General features: G+C 43.8%; 2 protein-coding genes across 4 annotated transcripts in view; both read left to right on the top strand.

Annotated features, from left to right (window-relative positions):
* Positions 1 to 284, top strand: part of LOC131552916 (cohesin subunit SA-1) — a 57,196-nt gene extending 56,912 nt beyond the window's left edge. For 2 of the 3 annotated variants that reach the window (XM_058797119.1, XM_058797118.1), the window contains one exon: positions 31 to 284. In XM_058797119.1, the coding sequence (XP_058653102.1) occupies positions 31 to 78 (48 nt within the window). In that variant the 3' untranslated portion in view covers positions 79 to 284. The remainder of the gene's footprint in view (positions 1 to 30) is intronic. The other variant, XM_058797117.1, reaches the window with a different exon arrangement.
* A 527-nt stretch (positions 285 to 811) lies between these two features.
* Positions 812 to 13,145, top strand: mcm7 (minichromosome maintenance complex component 7). The gene is made up of 15 exons (XM_058797120.1): positions 812 to 990; positions 1,941 to 2,020; positions 2,113 to 2,277; positions 2,582 to 2,706; positions 3,949 to 4,129; positions 4,220 to 4,357; positions 4,444 to 4,593; positions 6,464 to 6,578; positions 6,652 to 6,783; positions 7,190 to 7,273; positions 7,344 to 7,555; positions 7,634 to 7,899; positions 8,371 to 8,539; positions 9,705 to 9,814; positions 12,814 to 13,145. Exons 1-15 carry the CDS (start codon positions 960 to 962, stop codon positions 13,019 to 13,021), a joined length of 2,166 nt encoding a protein of 721 aa, XP_058653103.1. The 5' UTR covers positions 812 to 959; the 3' UTR covers positions 13,022 to 13,145.
* Positions 13,146 to 14,238: the final 1,093 nt, after the last annotated feature.

Raw genomic sequence — 14,238 nt, 5'->3', positions numbered from 1 at the left:
CATCATCTTCGTCCTCCTCTTCCTCCGCAGCCCTCCACACACGGCTCCGCCAGCTTCCTGGAGGATCTGTTTGAGTGAAACCAGGACCGGGACACGTTCGTGTTTCACCGAAGCAGTGGAGCATTATGGGATGTTGTGTTACTGCCGCTGTTATTAATATCCTGTGAAACATTCAGTCCAGTCATTAATGTTGATCTAAATGAGAAAAGCTCAAAAAATAACCTGTTTGATTTCATGATGGTTCAAAATGATGTTGGTTGAAGTGTTGAAACAATTTTGTTTATGATCTTTGTTTAAATAAATAATTTACATTTATTTCTCATTCTCATAAGTGTTTTTTTTTTTTCTGGAAGATTTTAGATTTAGTGCTAAATTGCATTTACACTTGAAGCCGCAGTGCAGGTGTTTTTCATAATCGAACACCTTGTTGCTAAACACACAGTGATAAATTGTCAGCATGTATTATATAATACAGTATGTACAGAATATATTGTGGAAATGAGCGGCGGTGTCATTAATGTCAGATCAGAGGCGGGAATCTGGCATGATTAGATCCCATATAATCGGGTCCGGGTTTGTTTTTTGTTTGTTTTATCTTAATATTAGATATGCTGTATTACTTGTTATCAGCGGCTCGTGGCGGATGTTATGGGCCGTTCGCTGCTTTTGACATGACGTCATAAACCGGACTGTTTTGCCGCCGTTTCAAAGCGCAGATGTTATTGGTCAATCTGCCCACGTGATACACTACGTTTGGAAGATTCTCGCGCCACAGGCAGAGCCCCGCCCTCCCGCACTGGAAGACTCGCTCTGATTGGTGGAAAGCGGCAGCAGACTCGCGCCAGTTTTTGCAGCTGCTCTTCAGACCGCGCTGCATTTTCAGTCACGGAAACGTTTCCTAGGTCAAATATACACACATTAGCTTAGAAACGTGACTATTCCACACTTCCGCGACAAACATGGCACCAAAGGATTACATGGCGGAGAAGGGTAAGTTGGGAAATTAATTTCTAGCGCACACTGAACTTTAGTTTGAAGAACTCTCTCAGCTGCGGTTCGCGGGTGTTTCTGAGGCGATGCGCAGCAAATGAAACTTAGGTCAAAACAAATTAATCATTATATTTGGTGTCTGGACTCGGAGTCGGTATGACACCTGTGCTGTTTGTTCCGTTATGCCCGTGACTTTAGATGCGTTTCTAACTTTATTGTTGCTCGCGGGAGCTGCGCTTGCTTGCGCTGAAGTGCCCGGATGGAGTTTCGGAACAAAGAGCGGCGGCGCGCGGAGAGCACGTGCTCGTTTTCAGACAAAACTTAAAAAGAGTCACGCGTTTCTGTTTATTCGTTTATTCCGAGGAGGTTGTCAGGCGTCGCGTTACCGCGCAGTGTGAAAGTTTGGTCTGCGCGTGTAAACGGGGCCGCGCGAGGCAGACCGCGGCGCGCTCCCGGTCCGGACGGGACTAGTTGATGAAGCGCGGAGGGATCGCGGAAGCAGCGCGGCTCCACAGCCATGTGCTTCTTTGTTTACAAAAACAGCCGCCATGAAGTGGCGTTACACGCGCGTCGTTTATAACGCGAAACGTGCAGTGAGATGACGCGCGATCGGGTTAGTCGACGCGACACCGATTCGATGCGAGGCTGTTGGACGCGTCGATCGTATAGTTTAACTGCGTATATCTTCAGAGGTTTATTCTCTGCTGACCAGCTGCTAGTGAACGCGTGACGCAGTGTCGCAGGATCTCGGAACTGTGACGTGCGGCGACCGTCTTCAGCTTTTTGTTGTTTCTGCGTTCGTTCGCGCGTTTGTTTACGCTTCCTCCGTGCGCGCTCACGTGACTGCTGTTTGTCCCGCTGCGTGACCGCGCGCAAATCTGGAGCGAAACTTTAGCTCTGAGAGTCTAGATCTGTGCGTGATCGGCTCTTCTGCTGTGTTTGTGTTCCAGAGAAGTGCAAGCGCTTCCTGCAGGAGTTCTACAGCGAGGATGACTCCGGGAAGAAGGTGTTCAAATACGGCGCTCAGCTGGTGAGATCTGCTGCCTAACTTACTCCGTTCCTGCAGCACCGCGCGGACCCCAGCTCACCTGTGTGTGTGTGTGTGTGTGTGTGTGTGTGTAGGTGTCCCTGGCGCACCGCGAGCAGGTGGCACTGGTGCTGGATCTGGATGATGTGGCGGAGGAAGACCCTGAGCTGGTGGAGAGCGTGTGTGAGAACGCCAAGCGTTACGCTGGACTGTTTGCAGACGCGGTTCACGAGCTGTTGCCGGAGTACAGAGAGCGAGAGGTGACCTGACATTACAGATCTGTACCACTGTCAGAAAACAAAGATGAAAATTACATTCCAACTTTATTCACATTCACTCACAGAATGATATATGCTGCATAACTAACAAATCACAACTTTGTGATTTGTCAAAAAATGTAAACCATTATCACACAGATCTTCGTATATAGCTGGATATATAAGTGGATATAAGAATGACCAACTTCATTTGCATACATTCAGGATATAAACACGCACACAGCTGAGATTCTGCGTGTCAGTAATATTGCCTGCTGATCGATATATTCGTGTGTGTGTTTTGTAGGTTGTGGCAAAGGATGCCTTGGATGTTTATATCGAGCACCGGCTGATGATGGAGACCAGAGGTCGTGACCCCGCAGACACGCATGACTCCCGGAACCAGTATCCAGCTGAGCTCATGCGCAGATTGTAAGTGGCACACACACACTGGGGCCGGCTTAATTCGGTTTTGCTTCATTTGGATGTATATTAGGTGATACGCCAATTTTTCTTAAGCAAAAATTCTCTCAATGCAGTAAACAATACTCTGTAAAATAATTGCCTTTTATTTTTAGATGCAATGATCAACACTAAAATTTTGAATTTGTCTCCCGTTTAAAGTTTGCATTACTGATTCAGTTCTTGCTGCTATTGCTGTGAAGCTGCTTTGACACGGTTTATGTATAAAGTTTCATCGAAATAAATCTTACTTGACTTTAAACGTTTAAATTGGTCATACGGCCATTTATAATGAAGCTTTTTTTTGTCTGGAAATAAACATTTAAACGGCATACAAACTTCATGAGTTAAGGAGTCATGCATTAAATAATAAAGACATAAGATGTAATATAGTGCATGTATTACTAACAAAACAGAACGAACTGTGATTATCGGATGGCAGGCGCGCTACAAATAATGCTTTGTGAAGTCTGAAAACAGATTAAAAGACCAGTCTTGAGATTGAGCACGTTTACATGCACATCATAACACTTCATTTCTAGCGATTTATCGATTGATTGCACAGATACTATTTAAACTAAACTGAGCTAGACGATGGCATCTCTGAATTCAATAATGAAATGCCTTTAACTGAAAATTGAGTGTTTAATCTTATCATTATACATTACTGACACTCTATCCTCCAATTTGATACTGTTAAGTGCTTTGACACGATCTGTATTGTTAAAAGCGCTATATAAATAAAGGTGACTTGACTTGACATCAGTAAGCTGATAACTCACAAATATCAGCTTATTAAAATAACCCGTTTTCGCCGTTTCCATGCACATCAGTAACCTGACAACGCAAGTGAGCTGCTTTTACATGACTTAATAAATCAGGTTATTTCCCTGTAGTGACGTCAATCGAGTGAGCGAAATCGTAGTAAGAGGCAAAAAACTACCTGTTACGACCGGTTTATGCTTAAGCCGTTTATGACCTTATTCCGATAAAAGAAAACGGGTTATCGCGTTTACATGACCATGTGCGTTTTCGGTTTATTAAGCATAATCGGCTTAAGAATGTGCATGTAAACGTGCTCATTGATTAAACAGTTGATCATCAAAAATGAGAATGGATTATAACTGAGTAATTGATATAGTCACATGTTAATTGTATTTCTGTCATGCTGTACTCACTTGTTTATAATTGCATGACTCATGTGTTTCTCAGTGAGGTTTATTTCCGTCCTCCATCTACGCTGAAGCCCAAGGTGGTGCGTGACGTGAAGGCCGACAGCATCGGTCAGCTGGTGACCGTCAGGGGAATCGTCACCAGAGCCACGGAGGTCAAACCCATGATGGCTGTGGCCACCTACACCTGCGATCAGTGCGGAGCCGAGACCTACCAGCCGGTACGAGAGTCGTTAGTCGACGCGTGTCTTTAAACGCTCGCACGCGTGTGTGTGTGTGTGTGTGTGTTAACACGAGTCTCACTCTCTCAGATCTCCTCTCCGAGCTTCATGCCGCTCATCATGTGTCCCAGTCAGGAGTGCGTCACCAACAAGTCTGGAGGACGGCTATATCTGCAGACACGCGGGTCAAAGTTCATCAAGTTCCAGGAGCTGCGCATTCAGGAGCATGTGAGTGTGTGAGAGTGTGGTCTGTCTGGCTGAGTGTAGATCATGCAGAGTGTTGACTGTGTGTTCTCTGTGTGTTAAACACTCAGAGCGATCAGGTGCCGGTGGGAAACATCCCTCGCAGCATGACCATTTACGCTCGCGGAGAGAACACGCGTGTGGCGCAGCCTGGAGATCACGTGGCTATTTCTGGGATATTCCTTCCTCTGCTGCGCTCCGGATTCAGACAGGCTGTACAGGTAACACGCTTTACACACGCATTACACACACCTCAACATCCTATCAGCAAACAGTGGGCTGAACAAGTCCCGCCCGGCATTTGAATCCCTGCATCCCAATGTGCATACTCGGGGACCAACGCTAAGGATTTTTTCTACTGGGCCAGTTGTTCAAATTTTTACTTGCCCTGCCACAAAAAAATTTAATAGTCGCTGTTATCAGTGTTTTTGATCTATGTAATCTTGTATTCTAATAAATAAGCTTATATGACACCTATATTTTAGATATTAAATTTTACAATTTCGGTACCACCGCAAAAATCACAAGCCAAAAATATACATAAATATAAAGTTTAAACATTATTAAAGACAAGTGACAGCCAGTAAATAAGAACTAATGAACAATTACAAGTAATAAACAAATTACACAAATAAACATAGGCCTATAGCACAAAGATAGAAATGAAATTATGCTTTAGGTTTTTATGTTTGTAGATGTGCAGGTACAGAAATTGAAAAATCACATAAAATAACATTTGCATATTCTTCACTCTGCGTTGATGGTTCATAGCCATTTGAAATAAGAGGCAACCACTGCATTTTAATCATGAATTGAGCCAAAAATGTATGTATGTGTGTGTGCAATGTTTGATTTATATTAGACTGTATAATTTCAAAATCTGAAGCAAAAACAGAATGACCTGACTTTAACTTTGTGAAATTATGCTACATAAAACATCGGCACAAAACAGAAACGGCAGACGAGCTGAATGAGATGCTGTTTCACTCTCTGACAGCAGGCGGCGCTCATGGAACAGTGATACAGCGTTTCCTTGGTTACCACTGTGAACACAGCAGCACTGCGCATATTAACACCAATTTAATATGCATTATACGGAGACGGGATGAAAATAAAACGCCATTTCTGAAAACAGCTAGTTCCCCTCAGAAAGGGGATTCATATAAAATTCAATATTTGGATTTTCTTCCTATATTTCGTGCATTGTGTACAAAGTTGCTTGCCAGGATGTGTTTTGACATACTTTTGTGTGTAGCCTATTTGCCCCGTTCAGGCGGCTCGTGTGCGTCAGAGACGCGGCTATATGTGCGAGCGCTGTTCACGCGTGAGCCGCCTGAACGGGCAAATGGCAAGTACTGAAAGGAGTTGTCTTCCACGCCCAAATGCTTTTTAATCGCTTGAATTTTTTTAATTAACAAAGCTTAAAAACACATGCAAATGATCAATTTTCGTGACAACGCTGCAGTGGCCCGATCGGGCAAGTGACATCCGTCTGCTGTCCCGAACGCTGGCCCTGGGCCATCAGGCAGTCCTTATTGTCGAGCCCTGATACTATCCATCCCAAATAGTGTGTGAGATTGGAGTAAGTGTGTCCTAAAGCATAGTATGTTGGAAAGAGTGCAAAAACACTCTAATGGCTAATATTGCCCACAACCCATTGCGCTTTGCCAAAGGATTTGGTTCAGGACTACAAACATGGATAAAAAGTATTTAAAAATAGAAAACCTCCAAACATGGCGGATGGTTAAGTAAAGGGGTTAGATAAAGGGCTTTGAGTTACTAAAAGTCAACATTTAAATGTAAATAAAATGTTATCCGTGTTATTTAATCTGCAACAGTGTGAACTTTCATAAACATCTGTTTGGCCTTTAACTTTTAAATGCATCATAAAGACTGGCGTCTCGCAGATCAACGAGCTACTAGTTTTCTCTCTGATACGGTAGAAACTTTATAAGGGCGTGGTATAAGTAAGCGAATTGGGATGCATCATAAGACTATTTAAATGAATCGTCACATGACCTCAAGCTCTGTGTTTTCAGACACGTCTGGTGTGTGTAGGGTTATTAATGTCTGTGTGTGTGTGTGTGTCAGGGTCTGCTGTCAGAGACGTATCTGGAGTGTCACTGCATCACTCTGATGAATAAGACTGAGGATGATGAGCTGGGAACTGAAGAGCTGAGTGATGAAGAGCTGCGTCAGATCACGGGTAACGCACGCTGCGTGTCTGGGGTTTATAAGGGTTGTGATGTGTCTCTGGACTCACGTGTGTGTGTGTGTAGAGGAGGATTTCTACGAGAAGCTGGCGGGGTCGATCGCTCCGGAGATCTACGGCCACGAGGACGTGAAGAAGGCGCTGCTGCTGCTGCTGGTGGGTGGAGTGGAGCAGGCGCCGCGTGGGATGAAGATCAGGGGTGAGACGCGTCTGCTGATGCTGGACCAATGCTATCCACTAAATGACTGATCATTAAATTAAGAGAATATTAAACTTGCATCAGACTCCAATAACCAGCTATTTTTCACTTAAGACAATCGATTGTGTATTCATTGATGCTTTTTGAGCTGACCATAATCCCCAACACTCAGGCGTGTGTCCGAACATCAGACTTGTACAACAATAACTTTGATTCATTTCATTCATGCTATTTGAGAATCACTTACTCTCACTTTGAACAAAACTCAGCAACGTTTAAATCATTAGTTTTGATTGTGTTTGAGTCACTGCAGCACTGATATATGTGCTAGATAACACCTAATACAACAGAGCTAGATCTGAATCTGAAGGATTAAAGCGTGTGGCTGATGTGTCTGTGATTGCAGGGACCATTAACATCTGTCTGATGGGAGATCCGGGTGTGGCCAAGTCACAGCTGCTGTCCTACATCGACCGTCTCGCCCCTCGCAGTGAGTGTCTCCACTGCATCGGTCCTCCGTCTGCTAGCGTCCCGCGGCTAACTCTGGCGCTCTGTTGCAGGTCAGTACACGACGGGCCGCGGCTCTTCCGGCGTGGGGTTGACGGCGGCGGTCATGCGTGACCCGGTCACGGGCGAGATGATGCTGGAGGGCGGCGCTCTGGTGCTGGCCGATCTAGGCGTGTGCTGCATCGACGAGTTTGATAAGATGGCTGATGCCGACCGCACCGCAATTCACGAGGTCATGGAGCAGCAGACCATCTCCATCGCAAAGGTATGGTGCGCTCCACTCGAGCTGGGTGACCTCTGACCCGATGAGTGTGATCACGTGTTTGTGTGGTGTTTGTTTCAGGCCGGCATCATGACGTCTCTGAACGCACGCTGTTCGATCCTGGCGGCGGCGAACCCGGCGTACGGCCGCTACAACCCTCGCAAAACCATCGAGCAGAACATCCAGCTCCCGGCGGCACTGCTGTCTCGCTTCGACCTGCTGTGGCTCATCCAGGACAAACCCGATGCGGACAACGACCTGCGTCTGGCGCAGCACATCACATACGTGCACCAGCACTGCAAGCAGCCGCCCACACACTTCACCCCCATCCACATGAAGCTCATGAGGTACACGCTAACAGCTGCCCACCGGGGGGACCATCTCACCTTACCACGCTGTTACCTAATTTAATTACAAAATAAATGGAACTGGATAACACTCTTTTAAGGTGTCCTTGTTAAACATATTACATATACTTATAACAACTGTTAATTATGCATAATTACATGCAAGTTACCATACCCCATATAGTAAGTACTTGTAGTTAGTTAAATATTACTCAGTACTTAAATGTACAATCACACTGTAACAAGGAAGGAAGAAAGTAATACACAGGATAATATCACTGTTTATGATGCAAATGTCAATTATGAAACGCATTTGGTTTCAGCTATAAAGACTATAAAGTCTTGTTCTGAGGTAATAGTGAGTGCAGCCCAGTCGATGATGGCTCTGTTTGTTATCGGTCATCGAGTGTTTCCACTGCAGATGTGTGTTTCTGAGCCGGTTCACCTGATGTTCATTCTTCTGTCTGTCAGGCGTTACATCAGTAAGTGTAAGCAGAAGCAGCCGGTGGTTCCTGACTCTCTGTCTGATTACATCACAGCTGCATATGTAGAGATGAGGAAAGAGGCGCGAGTCAGTAAAGACACCACCTTTACCTCAGCCCGGACACTGCTGTCCATCCTGCGCCTCTCCACTGCCCTGGTGAGACACACACACACACACACACGTCTGGTTTGCTCTCCTTGTGGGGACTCTCCATAGGCGTAATGGTTTTTATACTGTACAGACTGTATATTCTATTGTCCTACACCTAAACCCACCCCTTACAGGAGACTACAGGCATTTTTAGATTTTCAAAAAACTTAATTCTGTGTGATTTATTAGCTTGTTTACCCGTGACACGAGTCCCCATGAGTCTGTGTGTGTTCAGGTTTAAGTCCCCACCTGAATAGAAAAACAAGTACACACACACACACACTCTTACACTCACTCACGCACACACACACACACGCTTACACGCAGGACTGGATCTCTGGAGCTGGTCTGATGTAGTCTGATGTGGGCGCCGGGTGTTAAAAGTGCTGTTTGTGCAGGTAGCTGTGTTGATCTCTACTGTAGAAGCAGCACTTCATGACACACTCCGCCGCTGCCGCAGGTTTGTTCGTGGGGTGCCGCTGGGATCCGTGTTTGTCACGTGACGGTCAGCTTTGCGGGGTGGGCAGTCAGCCTCGGGTCATGCCGCTGTGCAAACCCATGCAAAACTGACCGCACGTGACGTGCCGCAGCGCTAGCACACAGAGACTAGCTGGTGTTGAGAGGCGGAGACTTGGGCAGTTGCTGGCTTTCCCACAAGGCATTGCACTTGTCTCGGTCTGACAGTGCCGGCACAACTCATCCGTTTGCCTCAAGGACATCTGACTTTGGAAAATCATTGGTGTTTGAGCAATGTGGTGTGACGATCACGCTTGATCAGCTGAGGATGTGACGTGCAATGTTTCCCATACATTGATTTATTTGTATCGGCCCACCACAATATCAAAACTGACTGCCACAAATAGATTTTTTTCAAAAACTTTGACCTTCGTTGAATAAACGAGCACTGCACGTTTCAAAACTGAAACACGGTGCGGGTGTTTTTATTTCACTGTAAACCGACTGTCTTCAGAAAATGTTGGATGTCATTTTCATTTCAACTTGCATATAATGTCTGATAAAGCAGCGTTTGTGAGCGGAGCGCTGCTTTGTGTACAGCGTTACCGGGGAAACTGCTATTTCTCCCGCTCTAAAAGCGCCTCCTGCTTGCATATATATGCCGCCACAAATAGAGTCTAAGTCTGTGGGAAACACTGGATGTGTGTGTGTTCAGGCTCGTCTGCGGATGGTGGATGTTGTGGAGAAGGAGGATGTTAATGAGGCCATGCGACTGATGGAGATGAGCAAAGACTCGTTGCAGGCCGACAAGACCAGCAACACCAGGTACACACACACACACACACACACACACACACGGAAATGAATCAGTGGCTGCTATCAAATTCAGAGTTTTCTAATATTACATGTATCTAAATGATCAGAACAGAGGGAAATTAAACCAAAAGTCACATTTTCCATTGTAATCTGTTTACACCTTACAACATTAAGTGTATCTCATTAATTAATTTCCATCATTTCATTTACTTACACCTTATGCACACTCGCACACACCGCCGACTGCAGCATGCCCCGCGCAGGGCTCGAAATTAACTTTTTTTACTTGGTAGCACTGGTGCTCCCAACTTCTAAAAGCAGCACCTAATGAATATTAAGGAGCATCACAATTGCCAATTGAGCAGAACAGCCAGCAACATCCTGATGATTAAAAGTTTCACCAATCAAACCTGATCCTGAATTCTTTGCCACACTTGTCCCAGCATTTGATTTATTAGACTTTATTAATCCCACAATGGGGAAATTCACTTGTTACAGCGTACTCCACGAGACCAACCACAATACAATAAACAAACATACAGCCATTTCTTTTAAGTAATGCACTGGTCTTGATTCTTCATGGCTGATTCTGATTGCCGATGCTTTACAAGAAAATGGGCTGATTCTGGAAGCCTTTTATTTATTAATCAGGGTGGCCGCGGGTCCTTAAAGTCTTAAAATGTATTAAATAAAGTTTTGCATAAAGGCCTTCCCCCGCTGTAGTCACTGCGTCATCAGAGAGGGTTGCAGGAGCAGAATGCAGGTGGAATACCACCAGCTCGCTGACAAGCCTCCTAGCTGCTTTAAATGGGGTAATGCAAGTTTACTGAAAAATTGCTCGAGGATATTACTTGCCCGACGGAATAGCCTGATTAAAACTTGTGACATTTTATTACATTCGCGTAAACAGCGATCGATAATGGGTAGTGTATTTCTGGTATCAGTGTTGCGCTGTTGAGGCTCATGCTGCGTGTCTCTGTGAGAGACTTATATGGAGAAATCAACTCAAATGAGCATAACGGCAAACATAAAGAAGCTCAGAACGAAAATAGCTCCAAACAAAGATCAGAAGTGTTGCACATTCTCCAAGCAGCGCTCGCATGTTTGTTCCTGAATGATTCAGTGTTTTGAATGAATCGGTTGAATGAATAAGTGACGTACCGCCACCTACTGGTGCTTTAGTTACTTTAAAAGTATGCATTTTTCCACCATTTCTTATTTGTATATTTAAAATTTTTTATTTAAAACATTAATTTCATAACATTATTTATTGCGGTTGTAAATTTGTAATGCAAATTATTTAATTTGATTGCTAACAGCCCTGTTGTGTATTCAATTTCTTCATCAGTTGTAAGAATTTGACATGAAATATGACGCATACATTTAATAAGGTTAAAGAATATTGGACTTTATGGAGGTAAATAACAACCTGGGGTAAATATTAAAAACATGCAGATTTAAATATGTAAAAGCTGAATAGAAAACTGAAAATATTGCTTCATTTACACCACCAAAAATATTGCTGATGCGGAGCTTTTGAGGGATATTTTGTATGAGATATTGTCTGCAGATATGAAAAGTTCTCTATATATCATAATAATAAATAGCATTTTTGACAGCGATGATATTTTTATTATTATTACATTTACATATGTAATATAATGTGTTTTTTTTTTTTTTACAGGTTTGGTCTTAAATTTTACATAAGGTGGTATTAAAAAGGTCTTAAATTTAACTTGTTCATATCTGTAGACAAGATGTTTTTCTCAAATACAGGTTAAACTCTCTGTAGCCATTTAAATTAGAGGCGACCTCTGCATTTCTAAACACAATCCAAACAAAGATGCTTCATACATGAGCAGTTTCTGATTTAAGTTAGATTGTCTAATAATAATATCAGAATGGTCTGACTGACTGAACACCTGAACCAGACGCGAAAGATGATTTAGTCCAGTAATCAGGCGCTGTTTGACAGGATTTACAGTGTATGTGCTCAGAAAAGGTGCACGTCAGAACAGCATGCGACATGTTTAACTTTAAAGCACATGCAAATAATGTAATTTTGTGATTTAATAAGTGCAGTGTCCGTGAGTGTAACACTACCGCCGAGTTAACATTTGATGTGAATGTATGTCGTGTACAGTAACGTTATATTGAGACGCAGGCGCCAGGACTGCAACTGATAGAATGTGCTCTGTGCAATATATTTCTTCAAAAGCAGATCGTGGAGGCATTTTAATCGTCCACAGTCAAAAATCATCATATTGCACAACCCTAATTGCAAAGCAGTTTATGCAAATCTGGAACAGAGGTTGGTGCGGAGCAAGAACCGTCTGGTTTAGAGTTTGACCGGAGCGCAGTGTCAGTGACGGCTCATATCTGAAGTCTGCATTAAAGTGAAGAATGTAAAGATGAAGTTTAATTGGTTATGTAATGGATAGAACGGCGAAGCCATCACTGGATCAGCTCACAGCAGGCATATGTGCAGTAATTAGCAAACGTTTGGTAAAGAAATGAAAACAAGTCGCACCACAACAATGACTTGCACACTTCCAAATATATTTTGAGGTTGCGCAGACAAATCTGGGAGCATATGCACTGCAATTTCGAGTCCTGCCCGCGTCTCATCCTCTCTCTCTCTCTCTCTCTCTCTCTCTCTCTCTCTCGCTCGCACTCTCTCTCGCTCGCACTCTCTCTCGCTCGCACTCTCTCTCTCTCTCTCTCTCTCTCTCTCTCTCTCTCTCTCTCTCTCTCTCTCTCGCACTCTCTCTCTCTCACTCTCTCTCTCGCACTCTCTCTCTCTCTCTCTCTCTAGTCTAGTATTTGTTTAAGTATAAGTTATTGAATGATTTGACGTCTTTTGAAATGCTGTGGTGCTACTGAAGCATCTTCTGTGCTGTGATGGAAGGGGACTTATCCTTTTCTCTTTTTCTGCTTTGAAGTGTGTGAAGTGAGTTTTTGTTAGTTGATTGTATGGAGTAAAGTTGTCTTGCTCTCTCTGTCTGCAGGGCGCAGCGTCCGTCTGACGTGATCTTCTCTCTGCTGCGAGAGCTGTCCGGCGAGGGCTCGGCGAGGTCCGTGCGTCTGACCGAGGCGGAGCAGCGCTGTGTGTCTCGTGGCTTCACTCCGGCTCAGTTCCAGGCCGCTCTGGACGAGTACGAGGAGCTGAACGTGTGGCAGGTCAACCAGGCGCGCTCGCGCGTCACGTTTGTGTGAACACAATGACTGACATGATCTGAAGCCTTCGAGTCTTTCCGCCTGATGCTGTCCTGAAGAGGAGCGAGCAAGTTTACTTTGTTTTGCTTTTAAATCCCTGAAATAAATGCTGTAAATAGATCAACTTTGTGTTTGGACTTGATCATTCCTGCAGGATTTTAATGAGGTGCTGACTCATTGATCACACTTCACTAGCAGGTCTAATTAGTTTAAAGACATTAATAAAGAGCGATTCATCTGTGTACGAGTCAGAATACACGGGTTATTAGCTCACCGAAACATGACAACTACCCCATGATTTACTCGCCCTCAGGCCATCTGAGGTGCATCATGGGAAGACAGTCATATACACCCAGGATGGCTTGATGGTGAGTAAATCATGGGGTAATTTTTGTAAAATCTCCCTTTTAAGGACTGTTTAAGAAGTTACATTGGTTACAAAATTACTTCAATAAAAAAGCCAAGTTTAATTAAACATGCAGGGCTCGATACACTTATTTAAGGAGCACTTGTTCATGCACTTACAAATTGCATATGTTATGAGATTAGTGTTTTAAATATAAAATTTGGAATACAGAAATATGAAATGATATAAAGAAACTTCTAAATATGAAAGTTAAAATGCCAGTAGATGGCGACAAGAGTCATTTAATTAATTCTACTGTTAATTTAATTTAAACTAAGCTTCTCATTTCTTCTTTGTGCATCCTCGTGTCTCCGCTCCAGGCCCCTCAGGGAGGACAAGCGCTGCTCCACTTCTTTATAATTAATTAAAATTTGAACACATTGTTTTCTGAGTGCGCACGGCCTGTGACTCCTGCTGCGCCACCTGCATGGCTTTATATTAAATAACGTTATATTTGTCTCAAATTCTCCCATCACGCCAAGATGCCACTGCTGCAAAATACTACTTTAGTTTTACAGCTTGAATAAAATGTAAACGTATAGAATTAAATGTATAATAAACATTTAATCTCTTATCTTTCCCTTGTGATGTTTTTTCATAAGCAAAATATTGAAGCATAGGCCTATGTAATATTTGGCTGTCGTGATGGCGTTCGCTGTCGGCTGCCTCCTGCTGGAGTGAGCAGGTCTCGACACTGCAGCGATGCCGGAGGAAAGCAGGGGAACGGCACAGGCTCTTCAGGGAACACCAGGACGAGGCTGGTTGCTCGGGTAACGATCTCATTTTGTTAACATGCGATCTGAGGTGAAAT

Source organism: Onychostoma macrolepis, chromosome 14 (genome assembly GCF_012432095.1).
Source record: "Onychostoma macrolepis isolate SWU-2019 chromosome 14, ASM1243209v1, whole genome shotgun sequence".
In the NCBI taxonomy this organism is placed as follows: domain Eukaryota; kingdom Metazoa; phylum Chordata; class Actinopteri; order Cypriniformes; family Cyprinidae; genus Onychostoma; species Onychostoma macrolepis.
The sequence above is the reverse complement of the archived record's forward strand: the minus strand, read 5'-3'. Positions and strand labels throughout refer to the sequence as shown.

Excerpts from the sequence above, each read along its gene's own strand:
- mcm7 (XM_058797120.1), top strand. The coding sequence starts at position 960 with ATGGCACCAAAGGATTACATGGCGGAGAAGG. Across the intron at positions 4,130-4,219 it reads GAGCCGAGACCTACCAGCCG|ATCTCCTCTCCGAGCTTCAT; the intron begins GTACGAGAGTCG and ends TCACTCTCTCAG. Across the intron at positions 8,540-9,704 it reads TGCGCCTCTCCACTGCCCTG|GCTCGTCTGCGGATGGTGGA; the intron begins GTGAGACACACA and ends GTGTGTGTTCAG.